The sequence below is a fragment of the Paramormyrops kingsleyae genome, chromosome 3 (genome assembly GCF_048594095.1).
Source record: "Paramormyrops kingsleyae isolate MSU_618 chromosome 3, PKINGS_0.4, whole genome shotgun sequence".
Lineage (NCBI taxonomy): Eukaryota > Metazoa > Chordata > Actinopteri > Osteoglossiformes > Mormyridae > Paramormyrops > Paramormyrops kingsleyae.
In genome coordinates, this window is record NC_132799.1 from 31,448,535 (window position 1) to 31,467,344 (window position 18,810).

Here is an 18,810-nt window from a genome sequence, read left to right on the forward strand (position 1 = left end):
TCCCAACCTGGTGTTGTATATCAATGGTTCCTCAATGGTCGAGGGGGGTGAGAGATGTGGATGGGCAGTAACGACAGACATGCAGGTAACTGCGAGTGGCAGTATATGCCTAAAGGCACATCGGCACAACAAGTTGAGTTAAAAGCACTAATTGAAGCATGCAAAATTGCCGAAAATCTGTTAGCCAATGTGTACACAGATTCCAAATACGCATTTGGAGTTGTCCATGATTTTGGACTCCTGTGGAGACAACGTGGTTTCCTAACGGCAGCTGGGGCACCAGTGAAAAATGGACAATTGGTTGAAGAATTACTGGATGCTATCCAACTTCCTGCTGAGCTAGCAGTCCTGAAATGCAAAGCTCACACCAAAACCGACATAGTGGAAAGTCAAGGAAACGCTCTCGCAGATGAAGCTGCTAAAAGAGCTGCAAGAGGTGGTGACACAAAAAGTGACACAGACTTTGATGTGAAATGTAAACAGCTTAGAACAGTGACCAAACATCTTGGTGACATCAAGGATATGCAGAGCAACAGTCCTGCTGACGAAAAATGGTCATGGATGTGCAAATATGTTTATGGACTGCTTGACTGGTGATGGTCACTGATATTTGAAAGGTTTGGTAACATATTTCACTTTTCAAAGCTCCAGCAGCAGAAGATTATAATCTGATGTTCCAAAGGTGCTTTTATGTTGTCTATATATGGAAATGTGTTGAATCATTAAAAGACGGTGCACTATGTCTGAAGACATAGCCACCTGTTCCACCTGACAGTTAGTGGGGATGCACGCATCTGACATGGGGAACGGGGCAAAGGCAGACGGCGGGCAAGAGAGCCGGTCGGACGACGGCGCTGTGTATCTGAGAAGGAGGATTGACCTGGCGACCGGCACCTCACTCGTCCTCGGCACAGTGGTGGGCAGCGGCATCTTCATCGCGCCTAAGGGGGTGCTGGAGAACAGCGGCAGTGTGGGGGTCTCCCTGCTGGTCTGGGCACTGTGTGGAGTGCTCTCCATGGCCGGTAAGAGCACACGTGTTCATGCCTGATTCTGCTTTATAGCAAATGAAGGGTAAAGTAATGTTCATACAAGTTTAGAAACCCCTGAAAGAAATCATGTCTTTATTTAAATTATTAAAATCATATATATATATATATATATATATATATATATATATATATATATATAATGTTTGTGTGTGTGTGTATGTATATGCACACTGCATGTTTTTGCCATTTATTTATATATTTATTTATACATGTATTTCCATTTATTTCATTAACTGCAGATTTTCTTTTATTCTTGTTAAGCATTGGAAAGTTGAGTAAACAACTATAAGTGAAAATATAAGTCAAATAAAACAAGTTTCCTTTATAACATGGGCAGAGTATGTAACAGTACGACATCCTATTAACTGGTAGTGAACTGGTAGTGAACTGTCATCGCATGAAACAGAGCAGTATTTAATGTCCCCTGTAGAAAGAATGCCTCAAATGTTCCCTGCTTTTATATAATTCTGAGAAAAAAAGTCGGAATTCTGAGATTAAAGTCAGAATTCTGAGACAAAAGTCAGAATTCAAATATTTTCATGGTGGCCCTAATCCTCTTCCGTATTACTTTGATTAATCAAAGATATGACATTTTCTTGCTAATAAAGGTACTCAAATGGTGAACATATTGTATTTTTTTGTCAGCAAAGAATAATATTAACATGCAAATGTAGAAAATCTCAGCATGGGCCACAACTTTGGACTGGTAGAGTGTGTGTGCTTGTCTGTATATATTCTGTGCTCTCAAGTGTCACACAGTAACCGTGAGACACGTACATTTGAACCAGTTCACAAGCTCGTACACCACACCTTGTGGTTCTCACGACCTCCGATGCGTCCCGTTACGCAGAATTAATGGATGAGGTGCAGAAATACGGAGTGGAGTTTTCCACTAAGCTCATAACTGTCCCGATCAAGTTAGGCAGAGTTAATGGGCACCTACTCCCACCACAAGCACATCATTACATGGATACTCACACATACTGAGTGCAGAGCAAGATCCGATGAACGCGGTAGGCAGGGCTCTCAAGTGTCATACATTGACCGTGGGACACACACTGCAGCCCTAACAGATACAATTTCAGTCCAAACTTTTGATGAAACTGAAACTTGACTGCCCTGTGTGTGTGTGTGTGTCTGTGTGTGTGCGCGCGCACATATATACATATATATATATATATATATATATATATATATAAAATGTGCTCTACCACCAGTTAATTAGTTAATTTCCGATTGGTCAAATAAAATAAAAAAAAAAAAATAGCTAGGGGATTCCATGTAAATCTTTGAAAATCACTTGCTACATCTCCTTCATTAAGTCAACTATTTAACTTGGGGTACTATAGATTGGTTTTGACTGTAAGTGTTGGTCCTGAGCTGGATCTAATTTGTATCTTAGCTTAGTGAGCTCCTATAATGCTTACAATCATTCCTGATGTAAAAGCTGACTTTCTCCTATAGGCAGGTTATATCTTGAGCCAATTTGTCATTTTGTATAGTTAACAGGATTTTGTTCTGTTCAAATACACAATGAAGTTCTGATCTCTCTACGTGCCTGTCCATGTCTCCAGGTGCTCTATGCTTCGCAGAGCTGGGGACGACCTTTAGGAAGTCTGGAGGCCAATATGTCTACCTGCAGGAGACTCTGGGCCCTCTGCCTGCATTCCTCTGCCTTTGGGTTGAATTCATTGTAATCAGGTCAGTTACTTGCAAGCTAATGAAATATATGAACCTCTCTGTACATGTGATCAACATTTAGAGCTTCTAAGGCAGGGGTCCCCAACTGGCATGATAGACCCTGAATTAAGAATAATCTAAGATCTGAGATATTAGGATTAAGATCTTGAAGAATTAGTACTTCTTATCTAAATAACGACTTTAATCTGGTCCATGTGGTTGGATACTGCATTGTGAAGGGATGCTTAGTGCAGGAACTTAATTTAAGAATTAGAGTAATTTTAGAGTAAAATGTCTGTCTACTAGTGCTGGGCATTATGACCAAAAAATTGTATCACAGTAATTTTTAAGATTCTGGTGGTTTCACAGTACGATATTTAAATGTTTTTTTTTTCCAAGTTTATCCTTACCACGGCGGAATGAAATATGTTTACTGGTGTTTTTGGAAGGTGTGGTTTTATTAATTATTATTAAAAATCATTTATATTTAGCTAACTTACTTAATCTAAGATAAATAATAGATTATTAATGTATATTCAGCTCGATCGCGACATGTTTTATAACCGTGTACTTAGCCAAATAATAATTGTTTCGGTGACATGTTTTATTAGATTAATAATGTGTATCTATATAGCAACATGTTTTATTGATTATAACGTATATTTAGCATGATCAATTGGCATGATCAATTGATTATTACTAGAGGTTGACTTTTTTCAGTGGCAGATGTGAATGCAAAATTTTTTGGGGGGCAGGTGAGCTGATGGCCAGCATTAGGCTGATTTTTTTTTAAGTAGAAAAAATAAAAATGAGTAACACAACTGCTTGTCTTCAAATATTTATATAACATTAATAACACAAAACAATAATTTAACTTAATTTCTGACAAAAGTAACAAGCAATATGTTTCAAAATTGAGATCATTTCGGCTTTGTGGCAGTGTTATTCATGAAGTGAAACTGATGTAGTGAGAGCAATTTAGAACTTTTACCTTTCGTTGTTGCGCAGGGTTCACTACTGTAGGTGCTGATAAATTACAACACTGTCATCACAGCCATCATTATACTGGCCAAATAGTCTGATTAATCGGCCGATGCTGATTGCCATAAAAATGCTTAAAAATCGGTTGATTTCTTTTTTAGGCCGATTGATCAGTCGTGCTCTAATTATTACCCATATACATAGTGTCACGTCCCGCTCCGTCCGCTCCTAATGTGTGCCATGCCCACCTCATTACTTCCTGTTTCTCCCTGATTGTTCTCACCTGTGGCTCATTACCCGTAGCTTGTCTGTTGTATTTAGTCCTCGTCTGAGTCAGTCTTCCCCAGACTTGTCATTAATGTTTGCTGTCGTGATTCCCCGGTCCTGTTTAGCTTTAATAAATCCCCATTTTGCCCTATTTCCTGACTCTGTTTCCCTGCTTCCCGGTTCGCCTTCTGACCGACCGTGACAGAATGACAAGTCTCCCCCACACGCCCAGCGCTGCCAGGGAGGATCTCACCCTAGATGAAGAGGTAATATGGTGGACCAACATGCTGGAACTTCATGGGGATCCAGTGGCCCGCCGCTAGTGGAGAGATGTTGGGTGCTCCTGAGAAAGAGGGACGACATTGGTGAGGAGCAGCTGCGCGTAAAGGTGGGAGAACACCTTACGCGGCTGAGGGAGAGAGCGGCAGTCTGGCTGTCCCCTCTGGGGTACACCGCCTGGGAGCCGCCCCCCGACTCACCCCCTACCTCCATCCCGATTGCTAGCAAGCCGGAAAGGGCTCCAGCCTCGATCACACCGCGAAGGACGTCTCTTCAGCGGCGCAACACTGAGCGTAACGCGGCTTCTGCCGCTCAACCCCCCTGCTCCGGAGAACTTCCCTGGGTCCTAGAGAGCCCCGCTCTCCCTAAAAAGAAGAGGCGAAAGGGAAAGAAAGTGGACTCGACACTCTTCCTGGGAACGTGCTCCCTTCTCCCCGCCTGGGAAGACACCACGGATGCCGCCCTTAAAGGGGCAGTCCCAGGCGTATCTATGCCGGACCTGCTTGCTCTAGACCGCCTGCTGCTGCTGCTGCCGCCGCTCTGCTCGCGGCAACGCCTGCTGCTGCCACCGCTCTGCCCGCGGCACCGCCTGTCCTGCCTGCAGTCCCTGCAGTCCTGGCTTCGCCTCCGCCCCCTGCTGACCACGTGATGGCGGCGCCCCCTGCTGGCCGCACGCCTGAGGTGCCCGCCGAGGCGCCCCCTGCTGGCCGCACGCCTGAGGTGCCCGCCGAGGCGCCCCCTGCTGACCACGTGATGGCGGCGCCCGCCAAGGCGCCCCCTGCTGTTCGCACGCCCAAAGCGCCCTCCGAGGCGCCCCCTGCTGGCCACGTGACGGCGGCACCTGCCGAGGCGCCCCCTGCTGGCCACACACTCGCGGCCCTGCCTGAGGCCGGCTCTCCCGTCCTGCCCGCGGCCCTGCCTGAGGCCGGCTCTCCCGTCCTGCCCGCGGCCCTGCCTGAGGCCGGCTCTCCCGTCCAGCCCGGCTCGCCTGTCCTGGCCGTGGCTCCGGCTGCACCACCTGCAGCCACGCCCCCTGCTTTGCCTGAGCCTCCACCCTCAGGGACCTCCCTCTTGACTCCCTCACCCTTGCCTCAGTGAGGCCGACACCCCCCAGGATCCCACCTGTCAGTTTCCCGTAAGGGACGGGGACACAAGCGTCGGGCCCAGGTTCCGCCCGCCCTGCCCCCTGGCTCGCCCCTTCGGCCCCTGGCTGTGGCTCGGTGGCTGCCTGCGGGTCCTCCGGCTCGGGGTCGGCGGTCTCCGCCGGGTCCCCCCCTGGTTCCTCGGTGCCGGTCCTCGGTCCCGCCTCCGGCTCCGTGTCGGCCGCCTCCGGGCCCCCCTGCTCTGGCTGGGCGTCGGACAGCGCCTTCCCCAGCTCCGGCTGCGCCTCCGCCTGCCGCAGCTTCCCCCTCCTGCCTGCCTGCACCGGTGTTCCCTCCTGCTCCCTCCGTGTCCCCTCCGTCTCTCCCTCGTCCCGTTCCCTTGGCTCCTGAGTGGTCCCCTCCTGCTCCCTCCTCCCTCTCGCCTGTGGTCCCTCTGGCCACTGCCTGTCGCCCGCCTGGGCTCTCTCGGGCTCCCTTTTGTCCCCCTTCCGTTCCTGTCTGGTCTCCCCTGTCTGCTCCTCCTCCTTTCGTCCCGCCTGTCTTTGCTCCTCGTCCCTCTGTTCCTCCTCTGTTCACTCCTGGCCCCTTCGTGTCGCCTGTGGGTGTTTCTGTTGTGTCTCCCTTCTGTCTGCCTGTCTGCCTTTCCTGTTCTTTGTCGTGTCCTATCTTTCTTTTCGTCCTTGTTCCTGTTCTGTGTCTGTCTTGTTCCCGGTTCTTTGTTGATGGGTTTTGGTTTTTGTCTTCCAGGTCCTGTTCCCCGGTCTCGGTGTGTGTGCGCGCCTTTGGGGGGGGGTTATGTCACGGCCCGCTCCGTCCGCTCCTATTGTGTGCCACGCCCACCTCATTACCTCCTGTTTCTCCCTGATTGTTCTCACCTGTGGCTCATTACCCGTAGCTTGTCTGTTGTATTTAGTCCTCGTCTGAGTCGGTCTTCCCTAGACTTGTCATTAATGTTTGCTGTCGTGATTCCCCGGTCCTGTTTAGCTTTAATAAATCCCCATTTTGCCCTACTTCCTGACTCCGTTTCCCTGCTTCCCGGTTCGCCTTCTGACCGACCGTGACACATAGCTCCATAGAGACATATTTTATTGATAATTGCTGTATATTTAGCTTTAACATGTTTGCTTAAGTGGCATAATTTTATTAATTATCCATTCATCTATCCATCCCTTCATTATCTGCTGCTTGTCCATCATTGGGTCGAAGGGGCAGCAGTTTAAGCAGGGATGCCCAGACCTCCCTCTCCCTGACCACCTCCTCCAGCTCCTCTGGAGGGAATATCAAGGCATTCCCAGACCAGCCTACAAATATAATCTCACCAGCGTGTCCTGGGTCTGCACTGGGGTCTTCTCTCAGTTGACCATACCCAAAACACCTCCCCAATGAGGCTTCCAGCAGGCATCCTAGATAGATGCCTGAACCACCTCAATTAGCTCCTTTCAATGTGGAGGAGCAGCAGCTCTACTTTGATCTCCTCCCCCATGTTTGAACTCCTCACCCTACCTCTAAGGCTGAACCCAGACAGGAAACTCATTGTTTACTTATTGCTGGGAATGCCAACCAAACTCTCGCTCTGTTTATACAGGGACATGATGGCCTGCAACAATGGACCCCATACCCCCAAACAACAGTATGGTGTCCCATTACCAGGGTTCGAAATTAACTTTTTTGATCACCAGCCAAATCAGAATTTCCATTAGACAAATTTTTACGTGGTGAAAATAAGAGATTATGAATGCCACTGAATGAAAATTTGATCATTTTATTAACAGTGCATGAAAAACGCACAGAAAGTGCAATACACACAACAAACTATACAGTTATAAACTGTTATAAACTTAACTATACCTCCCCACCACGAAACTATTTTTTTCTTTTGTGTACTCACGGAAAATCTGACAAAACATGACTGCATTTTTACTATCAAACACTAGCCAATGACGACCTGTCTGCCATTTACAATTAAACTTCCTTCTCTTTGTCTGTCAACATTTTCATCTTCTGCCTCCTTCCTCTTCTCACCTCTTCCTGATCCTGACGTCTGTTCTAACCACCGCAGCATTTTGATTTTAGCTTATTTCGCTGTCCAGCTCAGTCCTCTTTGCTCATCCGATATTTCCTATTTCTTGTTTGTATTTTCGCGCTCTCGTCGTTGATTGGACCCGCAAACCGAAGCGTACAGTATCTGCGTGCTGCTGCCTTAGGTATCTAAAACGTCACCCGTAGTGTAGTGTTCATGTGAAATGTAGGACGGAGGGGACAAACGACCCAGAGCGTCTCTGACATGATTTGCATGATTGGTTCATGCATCACCGGCCAAACTGGCTGGTAAGTTTTTATCAATACCCGCCAAAATGATTTTTAACCCGCATTTGGTGGGTTGGCGGGTGTTAATTTCGAACCCTGCCCATTACTGCGGATGCTACACCAATCCAGCTGTCAATCTCCTCCTCCCTTCTTCCCTTACTCATAAACAAGACCTAGAGATACCTAAACTCCTCCACTTAAGGTAATATGTCGTCTCCCACCAGGAGAGTACAACCTACCCTTTTCTGTTTGAGAACTATGGCTTCAGATTTGGAGGTGCTGATCCTTATCCTGGCTGTTTCCCACTAACACCACCCTTTTGCATGCTGCACGTCACAGGCTGATGAAGCCAAAAGGACCACATCTGTAAAAAGCAAAGACATGATTCAGAAGCCCCCAAACAGGACCCCCTGCACTATGCTTAGATATTCTGTTCATAAAACTTACAGTATGAATAGAACTGGTGACAAAGGGCAGCCCTGGTGGAGTCCAACACACACCTGAAACGAGTCTGACTCATGAACCCCCCACAGGAACCTCCAAGAGACACAATCATATGCCTTTTCCAAGTCACCATACGCATGTAGATGGCTTGGGCAAACTCCCATGACCCCTTCTGTGTCCTTGTGAGAGTAAAGAACTGGTTCAGGATTCTGCGATCAGGACGGAATCCTCATTGTTCTTCCTGTACCCAAGGTTCAACCGACGGGCTGACCCTCCTCTGCAGTATCCCAGTATAGACCTTCCTATGGAGTCTGAGGTTTATGATTCCCCTGAAGTTGGAGCATATCCTCAAGATCCCTTTCATAAAGAATGGCACCACCACCTCAGTCTACCAATCCAAAGGCACTATCCCCAACCTCCAAATAATGTTGAAGAGGTGTGTCAGCAAGACAGTCCAACAACATCAAGAGCTTTCAGGAATCTCATCCACCCCAGAGTCTTACCACTGAAGAGTTTTTCAGTACTTCATTGACCTCAGTCCTAGAGATGGGTAAGTCCCCCTCTGAGTCTTTCAGCTCCTCCAAGGAAGCGTATCAGTGGGATTCAGGTGGCCCTTGAAATACTTCTTTCACTGCCTGACTATATCCCCATTTGAGGTCATCAGTTCTCCATCTCTACTGTAAACCACATGGGTAAAGCCCTGCATCCCCCACCTGAGTTGCCTAATATTTTGAGAGAATCTTTTTAGGGTCACCCAGAAGTCATTTTCTATGACCTCACCAAATTCCTCCCACACTCTAGTTTTTGCTTCAGTAACTGTCAAGGCCGCATTCTGCTTGGTCTGCCGGTACCTGTCAGCTGCTTCTACTAGCTAACCAAGCTCTGAAGGCCTCCTTCTTCAGCCTGACAGCTCCCTTTAGGGATGGTGTCCACCATGAGGTTCAGGGATTGCCACCGCAACAGGCAGCAACAGCCTTACAGCCACAGCTCTGTTCAGCTGCCTCAGCAATGGAATCCCGGACCATAGCCCATTCAGGCTCAATATCCCCTGACTCCCTCAGGATGCAAGAGTATAGGGACCTACGCCAGACGTTCCCAGCACACCCTCACTATGCATTTGGGTCTACCAGGTCTTTTCAGCATCTTCCCCAGCCATCGGATCCAACTCACTACCAGGTGTTGATCAGTTGACAGCTCAGCTCCTTTCCTCACCCGAGTGTCCTAAACATGTGGACGTAAAACTGAAGATTCTACAAAATCGATCATCAAACTGCGGCTAAGAGTGCTCTGGTCCCAGGTACACTTATGAACACCCTATTGTTCGAACATTGCGTTTGTTATGGACAAACTGTGGCTAGCGCAGAAGTCCAATAACAGAGCCCCACCTGGGTTCAGATCAGGCAGGATATTCCTCCCAATCACATATTTCAGAGTTTTGCCAGAGGGGGCCCCTTTCAGCATCTCAACCAAGATCTCCAAGTAGGCCAGGTACTTTGAACTGTTGCTCACTGCATACACAAAAGCAACAGCCCGTTCCCCAACTCAGAATTGAAGGGACACGACCATCTCATTCACCGGGGTGAACTACAACATACAGGCGGGATTTAAGTAGACCCACACCTGTCCACAGCCTCTCACCAAGGGCAACTACAGAGTAGAATAGAGTCGAAGCCTCTCTCCATTAAATTTGGTTCCAGAGTTCACGCTGTGTGTTGAGGTGAGCCGGACAATATTTGATCAGTATTTTTCTACCTCCCACACCAGCTCAGGCTCCTTTCCCACCTGACATTCCATGTGCCTAAAATCAGATTTGGTAAATGATAATCAGCCCGCCGAGGCCCCTGATGTGATTCACATTGTGTCGTGGCCTCACAGGACGGTGGACCCATGTTCTTCTTTTGGGCTATCCCCAACCGGGTCCTTTGAGCTCCCCTCCAGGCCTTGTTCCACGGTGAAGCCCCTGTCTCTCCAATGTAGGCAAGGTCATATCATCCTTGTTCTTGTCTCTCATGGGTGTTTTCTGAATTGTACTTTGTCTGGTTGCTCACCTAGGACCAATATGCCCTGGGAGACCCTACCAGGGGCAATTGCCCCAGACATTATAGCTCCTATTATAGCTCCTATGATCATAAAGGCACACAAATACCTCCACCTCAATAGGGCACAATTAACAAGGGTCCCCTCTCGATACACTCTGCACAGCGATCCACAGCGTTTCCAGCAGTGCACAATATTATATGATTTGCTGCCTATTGAAGCATTACAGCGGATGAACCCTGCTGAACACTGCTATCTACCATTAGGTTACCCAGTGTTGGCTCTACTTAGGCCACGCTTTACTTGGGAGGCTCTCCTACCAAGGAAAATGACTATCGTTTCACTTTAGGGGCCCTAGGTAACTGTCTATTTGTCCTATACATAGTCAGGCCTGAGGATATCAGTAAGTTGGAGATAATGTTCAGGTTTGATGTTGTGATAAGGTGTCCATGAAAGTTTGTCGTGGTTGTGGAAGAAAGTCTTTCAAACACAAGGCTGGGAGATATTGCAGTGTGCTGTTATTAAGTCCAAAAAAGGTTGATCTCTGGGGCTCAGGGTTGGTCTTGGCTCTGTGGGTTCGTAGACTATGCCTAAGCCTGGAAGGTCATTATTTCAAATCCTCTGGCCAGCAGAGTAGTCATATCAACATTGGACACTTGAGCAAATGGCCGACCAAGTTTTGCTGTGTATATATCTGAGTGCATCTCATAGGAGAGCATGACAGGATATGTGAAGACTGACATATTGTTGTGCTTCCTACCTGTACAATGACACTAAATGTCTTCTGTCTCAGACCAGCCACAGTCTCTGTGGTGTCCCTGGCCTTTGGCCGCTATGTGATAGAGCCCTTCTTTGCCCCTTGTGCCACCCCCGAGGTCCTGGTTAAGCTGGTCAGTCTTCTGGCCATGTGTGAGTATAGCTTTGCTCTCTGTGATTTGCTGTCTTCCACCCTCTCTGAGACTGGAGTCTGTTTTGTAGGTTGTTTGCATGTTGTGGTACATGTGTGTTATGTACATCATGGTGTTTTCTTCTACTCTCCAGCCATTGTTGTGGCAGTTAACTGCTGGAGTGTGAAACTGACCTCCAACATGCAGGTCACACTCACCTTCATCAAAGTGTTCGCCCTCATCCTCATCATTGTCCCTGGCATCATGGCGCTGGCCAGAGGTACACTCATGCCAGTGGGCGCATGGAGGGCAGTGCATTCTACCATGGGCCTGTTATGACTGTCTTGGTAAAATAGGAATTTATCTTCAGTGGTTCATCTCTCTGCAGGAGAAGTTAAGAACTTCGACAATGCCTTTGACTCTGAGACCTTAACACTGACCAAACTCCCACTGGCATTCTACGCTGGACTCTACGCCTATGGTGGATGGTAGGTCTCATAACATCGGATTTGTTTTAACCAAGGAACCTTTCCTTTTGGAGAAACTGATTTCACTTTTCCTTGCAGGTTTAATTTGAACTGTGTCACAGAAGAGGTCATCAATCCAAACAGGTAAAAATAAGCATTATTGTAATATGAAACATTTCAGGAAGAATCAGATACACTTTGTGACTAACGCAACTGCATGAATGGTGTGTTGTTGTCTGTTAGATGATTCCTGCTATCATAACTAGCATGGTTTTGTCTGGTTCTTCCTCTTTTTCTGTCTTGTCAGAAACATCCCACTGTCGATTGTTATCTCCATGGTAACAGTAACTGTGTGCTATGTGCTGGTTAATGTGTCATACTACACGGTGATGACCTCGGCTGAGCTACTGGCATCGGGTGCTGTAGCTATGGTCAGTACTGCTGCACTTTCATTCACTTTAGCAACCATGGTATGCTTTGTCACTGTGAACCTCATTTGCAGGGCTGGTCCAACCACAACCCTAGTCAAAATTTGTTTAACCTAGTTGTCAGGGTGCCCTCTGGTGGCCACTGGGCCCTAAGCACCCACTGGGCCCAGCTCAATTCACTAAGAGCGCTTTTCCACCGCATCAAGTATGGTACTTTCAGTACTTTCGCTTTTCCATTGACTTCTGGTCGAGTACCAGTACCAACAAATCCAGTTCTGCATGTGCCAGACCAGCTGGGGTACTTTTTTGGTGCTTCAATACTTTTGGGTGGGACTTCACAAAGTTTCTTTGTCGACTGGTTATGTGAATAGCTTGCCGATGAAACAAAATACAAATGCCGCCTTGAAAATAGTTGCAAACTCAGAAAATAATGAAATAAAAAATGCAATTTGTTCATAAGAACATGTACAACAAAACGATCAGGATGGCATGACAAGAAATTAAAAAGTATTTTGTTGGATATAATGATACAGCAGGCATATTGTGTGTTTTCCTGGTGATGTGATTTTGTTGTAATAAATACTGGGATTTTTTTTAAAAAAAAGGAGTTTATAAATTTCTCACAGACTCATCTTCGAGTGATTTAAACGGCAAAGATGAAAGTGATTACGATTGCCTCAGAGAACATATGCAGCACTCATGCGAAAGCTGCAGGAACCTCTATTTAAATAAAATAAATTTAACAAAAAATTCACTAGGCAAGGCATGCCTAGACATGTAAGGCAAGATAAGACCAATTCAGTTTATTAATATAATTCTCTTGAGGTTTATTTTACCATTATTTTTTATTGAAAACGAGAGGTATGCTGTAAAAAGAAAGGTCCAGAAAGCCACACCAAGAATATTAAAACCAATCTTTTCATGGATTAGGAAGCTTAACAAGGTAACCAAGAGGTAAGAAACTTTCCATCCATCCATGCATTGTCCAACCCGCTTATCCTACTGGGTCGCAGGGGGTCCGGAGCCTATCCCGGAAGCAACGGGCACGAGACAGGGAACAACCCCGGATGGGGGGCCAGCCCATCGCAGGGCACACTCGCACACCATTCACTCACACATGCACACCTAAGGCCAATTAGCCTCAGCATGTCTTTGGACTGTGGGGGGAAACTGGAGTGCGCGGAGGAAACCCCACGACGACACGGGGAGAACATGCAAACTCCACACACATGTGACCCAGGCGGAGACTAACTACTGCACCACCATGCCGCCGTTGGTAAGAAACATTGAATGATAAATTATTATTTTGAGGGTTTTTTTATGGTTGATTTAATACACTGACCTGTCAACATAAGAGATAGGAACAGAAAGCTAACACAAGACAAAGAATAAAAAGAATAATAATTAAAGTTGCAAAGTTTGCTACGTTTTTTTTTTCATATGACAGAGTAAAAATATTTTAATAAAACTTTAATAAAACTTTACCGGTGGTAAACCAACACCTTGAAGGTGAACTTTCTCGAGGTACCAAAAGTTTGGTACCTGGTGCAGTGGAAAACCGCCCTGAGTGAAACAGAAAATCAAAACACGCATTTGTGTTATTCTTAGTTTTAGTTTTATTCAATGCATCATACAGACCTTTATGTTTATATTTACAATATAGAAATATACCACTGAATATGAGAGACCACCAGAGCACATTTTGACGTATATGAAGGGTTTTAGGGTCACATGACGATGTACGATATGCTGCTAGGGATCTGGTCAGTGATACTTTGTTACCTTTTTCAGACGTTTGCCCACCGCACTCTGCAGAGCATCGCATCCATCATCCCCATGCTGGTGGCCATGTCCTGCCTGGGGTCCCTCAATGGAAATATCTTCACAATGTCCAGGTAGATATTTTCCCTGCCAGGACCTGCACTGAGTCACAAGTCTTCTCTCCCATTGGGAGCAGCCTGATGACCTTCCTCTGTGTCTCAGGATGCTGTTTGTGGGAGCCAGGGAAGGCCACTTCCCGGCTCTGCTCTCTATGATTCACATCCGCAGAGAGACACCCCTGCCAGCGGTACTGATGATGGTAAGCAGTGCTCCCTCATCTTAGTACACTAATGCATCAGCAAGACTGTTTCAGTTATTTTTTTATTTATTTTGGATATTAAAATATACTTTTTTTTAGAAAAAAGTGTATAAAAAGCACCTGATCGGTTAGGTCATGGGAATGTGCTGGAATGAGAAATTCCCACATATTATGGTTCTGTCAGACTGTTACTGAACGGTCTTCATTGACTAAAATAGGCTAATCAGTATCTGAAGAGCACATTGTGAGAATGAAAATGGACACACACAGGTTTAACGGCCCTGAAATCCCCTGTTTTCCCCTTTTGATTCCCTGTCTCCACAGTACCCTCTGGTGGTGGTGATGTTGATTAGAGGGAACCTCTTCCAGCTGGTCAACTTTGCGGCCTTCTCCCGCTGGCTCTTCATTGCCATGACAACCCTGGGATTGCTCATACACCGTTACAGGTTTCCCCTCCACTCCAGACCCTTGAAGGTCACTGGACTACTCGACTTCACTATTTTTGTTAGTTACTCTTAGTAATTTTGATATGGCTGCATAGGGTTTGCCTTGATTAATAAGCTTCACCAAGGAAAAAATGGTTTGATTCTTATAAAATGTAATTAGAAATAACAGCAACCAGGAAACCTGAAACACATTTTTAATGCAACCTGATGATTGTTTAATTATCTGTTTTTCTCTTTTTCTACCTTCCCAGGTGCCGGTAGCCATTACTATCAGCTTCACAGCAGTATGTTTTTTCATTGTGGGCCTGTCCCTGTACTCAGACCCCTGGAACACTGGGAGCAGCTGTGCAGTCACACTGTCAGGCGTGCCAGTGTACTACCTCACTGTGCACCAGCAGCGCCTACCTGTCCGCTGGAGAAATGCTTTCCGTGAGTGACGCAAAGGCCAAACAGTCATGATTCACCCTATTGGGTGGGGCTTACATTAATAAACTTTGCTGATTGGTTGAACACAATCACCGGTGATTTCGTGCAGAACTGTGGGGAAAAGAGAAGCAGTAGAGCTAAAATGGAGCAGGTTAAATTACTTTTGTATCTCAAATATATTAAATTAATTAATGAATACTTTTTTTACTAGTGTCTCTATATTTCATAGGATAATTTGATCAATAACCGATATTCTTCTGTCTAATATCGATGGGTCTCCCATGATTATTTAGCATAACAGTAACAGTTCCTGTTGTGCAGTGGGAATGCGACACATGAAAAAGGCTACAGGCTGCAAAGGTTCTCAGTTAAGATGGCCCAAGAACTCGGAACGATGGATTAGGTTCCTGAACTTCGGTGGAAAAGCGCCTGTAATGTGACCAGGCAGATAACAGCACATGATCTGTGTGGTGGTTCTTTTGACAACACAGCCTGTCATTTTTCGTTTCTTCATCTGTTTACAGAATATTACTTGTGTGGTTTGATTATGTTTTTATGTCCATTTTTCCCCCCAGAGTCATGCACCAAGCATCTTCAGATCCTATTGGAAGTGATCCAGCAGGAGGTCAAAACATACTGAAGCCCTCAGAGATACTCATCACATACACTGACTGTGGAAACCTTTAGCTCAGTGATAAATGTGATATAAAAAACTATTGTAGGAGTAGTACATAACTTTAATAGGTGACAGAATATAATATAAAATCTATAATAGACACTAGGGATGTAACAGTTTACCTTATAGTTCAATATGCACACATAAACCGTGGTATTGTGATATGCCTGTCATTTTCATATATTTCCAAAACATGCTTATTGCCCTACAGACTGTATGTATGTTGTACATCCAGCTTCACTGAACATCTCTGGAGCTGTCCTGTAAAATGTCATCCTCAGTGCTAAATCCATGCCTCTGTGACATGTTGCTTAGCTGATGGGCCAATGATGCAATCGAGATGATGGTGCAGCTTCAGGCTACTCTACAAGTTTCAAGTTCACGCTAACCGCTGATGCAAGCGTACTCACATCAATAAAACAAGCTTACGAATGTTTTATAAAGGTGTTTTTATTATTATAAACAAGTCGTTTACATTTGGCTTATTAGTATAATGACATGCTTTATTAGATTATCAATATACAGCTCTGGAAAAAAAAAAACAATGCAAAATTACCAGTTTCTCTGATTTTACTATTTATAAGTTTGAGGAACATGAATATTTTTGTACTGACAACATATCCCCAGAATTCCGCATAAAAATATTGCACTTAGAGCAGTGGTGGGCAAACTACGGCCCCCAGGCCACATACATCACGCTAGGCTGTTTAATTAAGCCCGTTGACTATTTGCAAAATTACCCGTCAAAAAGGGAGCACTAAAACACTGTAAAGACATCATTCATTTAGCCCTTTCCTGAAATACCCTGCGTTTCAGCTGATTCCACTAGATGGCGAACTCCAAACACTATCCACCTTTGCTAAAACCGAGTCTGTGGTCTCTACACACAATTATTCACTCTTCACGTTTGCCATTGCATTGACCCCTACTTTAACAATGAGTGGACCAAAGAAAAGTGAATAGTGTACGCCGGGTTTTTAATGAGTGGTCAGCTAAATATTTTTTCACTGAAGTCCGATCAAAAGCCGTATGTCTTATTTGCCAAGAACCCGTTGCAGTTTTCAAAGAATACAATATCAGTCACCACTTTTCCACCAAGCATGCTAACTACGCTAGCAACCAGTCAATGCAACAAAGGGCAGCTATTGCTCAGAGGTTATCAGCCAATTTACATGCCCTCAAAAAAAAAATTCTGACAAATTACTATTCAGGAGTCTCGTACCAAGGCCAGTTATTTGTTGGCGTTCAACTTAGCATAGACCAGCAAGCCTTTCCCCGAAGGATAGTTTTTGAAAGAATGCATGGTAGAGACAGCAAGTCTCTTGTGTCCAGAGAGCACAAGCAAATATGAACAAATTAGTTTATCACGCAGAATAGTGATTTGCTGTATAGAGCTAATTGATGAAGACTTGGCCAGCGAGTTAAACAAAAAAGTTGAGTCATTGAAGTTCTATTAGTTAGCACTGGATGAAAGTAATGGCATAAAAAACAATGACAATGACAATGACAGTTAATGTCAATTTTGAGATCACAGAGGAGTTTTTGGCCATGGAGTCCAGAAAGGGGAGAACACGAGGAGTGGATTCGTATGACAGGTTGTCTGGTGTCATCGAGAGGCTGAAGCTACCATGGTGTAAACTTGGGAATGTCACCACAGATGGATCGCCAAACTTAATTGGAAAAAACGTTGGACTGCTGAAAAAAATCCAGGATAGGGTGAAAAAGGAAATCCCAGAGTTGGATGTAATTTTCCTACACTGTATAATCCACCAGGAATCCCTGTGTAAGTCTGTATTGCAGCTTGATCATGTAGTGAAGTAATCGTAAAGCTCGTTAACTTAACTTAAACGAGCAAGGGGACTTAACCATCATCAGTTCATTATATTCCTTGAAGAAACTGATGCTGATCACCAGGACTTACTTTACAATGCTAATGTCCATTGGTTAACTTTGGGGAAAGTATGTCAGAGAACTTGGGAGCTCAAAGGGGAGAAGCTCATTTTTGGAGTCAATAGGACTCCAATAGGACTTCTTCACCTGAGTGACACAGATTGGCTTTGTGATTTTGCATTCGCTGTGGACATATTGGCACCGATGAATGTGCTGAATGTGAAGCTACAAGGGAAAGATCAATTTGTGCATGGAATGTATACAAATGTGAAAGCCTTTAAAGCCGAATTGACTTTATTCTCAAGACTAATTTCGAACAACTTACCCTCATTAGCGACGCTGAAAGAAGGTCCCTCAGAAGTACAACAAATCACTGGAAAACTTGATGCCGTCAATTCTGTGATTTTAAAAGACTGTGATTTTTCTCATGTGACTAGTAGCCCATACTTTAGCCAAAGAAAAGGAAAGGCAGAGAAGACTGTTAGGACAGTCAAGGCCTTATTGATCAAGAATGATGTCCCCTACAGGGCACTCTTGGCCTACCAGGTGACACCATTCCTCCAGAGTCCCTCACCTGCTGAGCTGTTGATGGAGTAGAAGCTTCGCTCCCCACTACCTCAGGCGCCAGCCCAGCTTCTGCCACACTAGCCCAACAGGAGAGTTTTCAAATGAAATGATGACAAATTGAAATTTAACCAGACACAGAACTTTAACCGGAGAAGCAGAACCATGGATAAGCCAGGAATGAGTCCAGGCAAAACAGTGTGGGTCTCTAATGTGATTGGACCAGCTACTGTGCCCAGAGCACCACAGTTCTATATCATGCAGAAAGAAGCAACCACGGAACTGTGAAGAGCCCATCTACAAGGTCTTCCTAAACCACCTGAAACTGCACAAGAAGCTGGAACAGGAGACTGGCACCTCTGTGGAATCCACATGTCAGGAGTGCGACAACGACCGGCCTCAACAGCAAGACAGGCCAAGACAGCTGGTTAAAATACCTATGTAGACTATGTTTCTTGAATAGAAAGATGGAGCAGATTGAACAGGTGATGATTAAGAAACTACTTGTTACATTTTTTGCTACATTTTGGTCTAAGAATATTAAGCAGCCACAGCTAGAGTTGCAGGAGATTGCATACAAACCAGGTAATAGATTTAGGAGATGAAACTGGTTATATGCAGTTGCATGATGAGAAAGTGGACAAGTATGTTCAACATGTTGTAGGTTACAAGCTAGTTCCTTGCAGAAGGGGAGATGCAGTGGTGCGTTCTGTCCATAGGAAGGGACTGGGAGTTTGACGCAAGAAATGTGACACACTAATCCTGGAGTCCAGGCCTTTAACATTACTACATGTAATAT

General features: G+C 45.3%; 1 protein-coding gene across 2 annotated transcripts; it reads left to right on the forward strand.

Annotated features, from left to right (window-relative positions):
* The first annotated feature begins 292 nt into the window (after positions 1-292).
* On the forward strand, positions 293-15,978 carry LOC140588250 (cystine/glutamate transporter-like). Of its 2 annotated transcripts, XM_072710152.1 has the most exons (12): positions 293-1,022; positions 2,624-2,750; positions 10,941-11,056; positions 11,189-11,314; positions 11,423-11,522; positions 11,601-11,645; positions 11,809-11,932; positions 13,721-13,824; positions 13,913-14,009; positions 14,334-14,483; positions 14,707-14,884; positions 15,457-15,978. In XM_072710152.1, the coding sequence occupies exons 1-12, from the start codon at positions 785-787 to the stop codon at positions 15,519-15,521; spliced, it is 1,470 nt and encodes a 489-aa protein (XP_072566253.1). In that variant the 5' UTR covers positions 293-784; the 3' UTR covers positions 15,522-15,978. The 2 variants fall into 2 exon arrangements, with proteins under 2 accessions (XP_072566253.1, XP_072566254.1); XM_072710153.1 differs by lacking the exon at positions 15,457-15,978 and having other exon boundaries at positions 14,334-14,455; positions 14,707-14,818.
* Positions 15,979-18,810: the final 2,832 nt, after the last annotated feature.

Excerpts from the sequence above, each read along its gene's own strand:
- LOC140588250 (XM_072710152.1), top strand. The coding sequence starts at position 785 with ATGCACGCATCTGACATGGGGAACGGGGCAAAGGCAGACGGCGGGCAA. Across the intron at positions 11,057-11,188 it reads GGTCAGTCTTCTGGCCATGT|CCATTGTTGTGGCAGTTAAC; the intron begins GTGAGTATAGCT and ends TCTACTCTCCAG. Across the intron at positions 13,825-13,912 it reads AATATCTTCACAATGTCCAG|GATGCTGTTTGTGGGAGCCA; the intron begins GTAGATATTTTC and ends TCTGTGTCTCAG.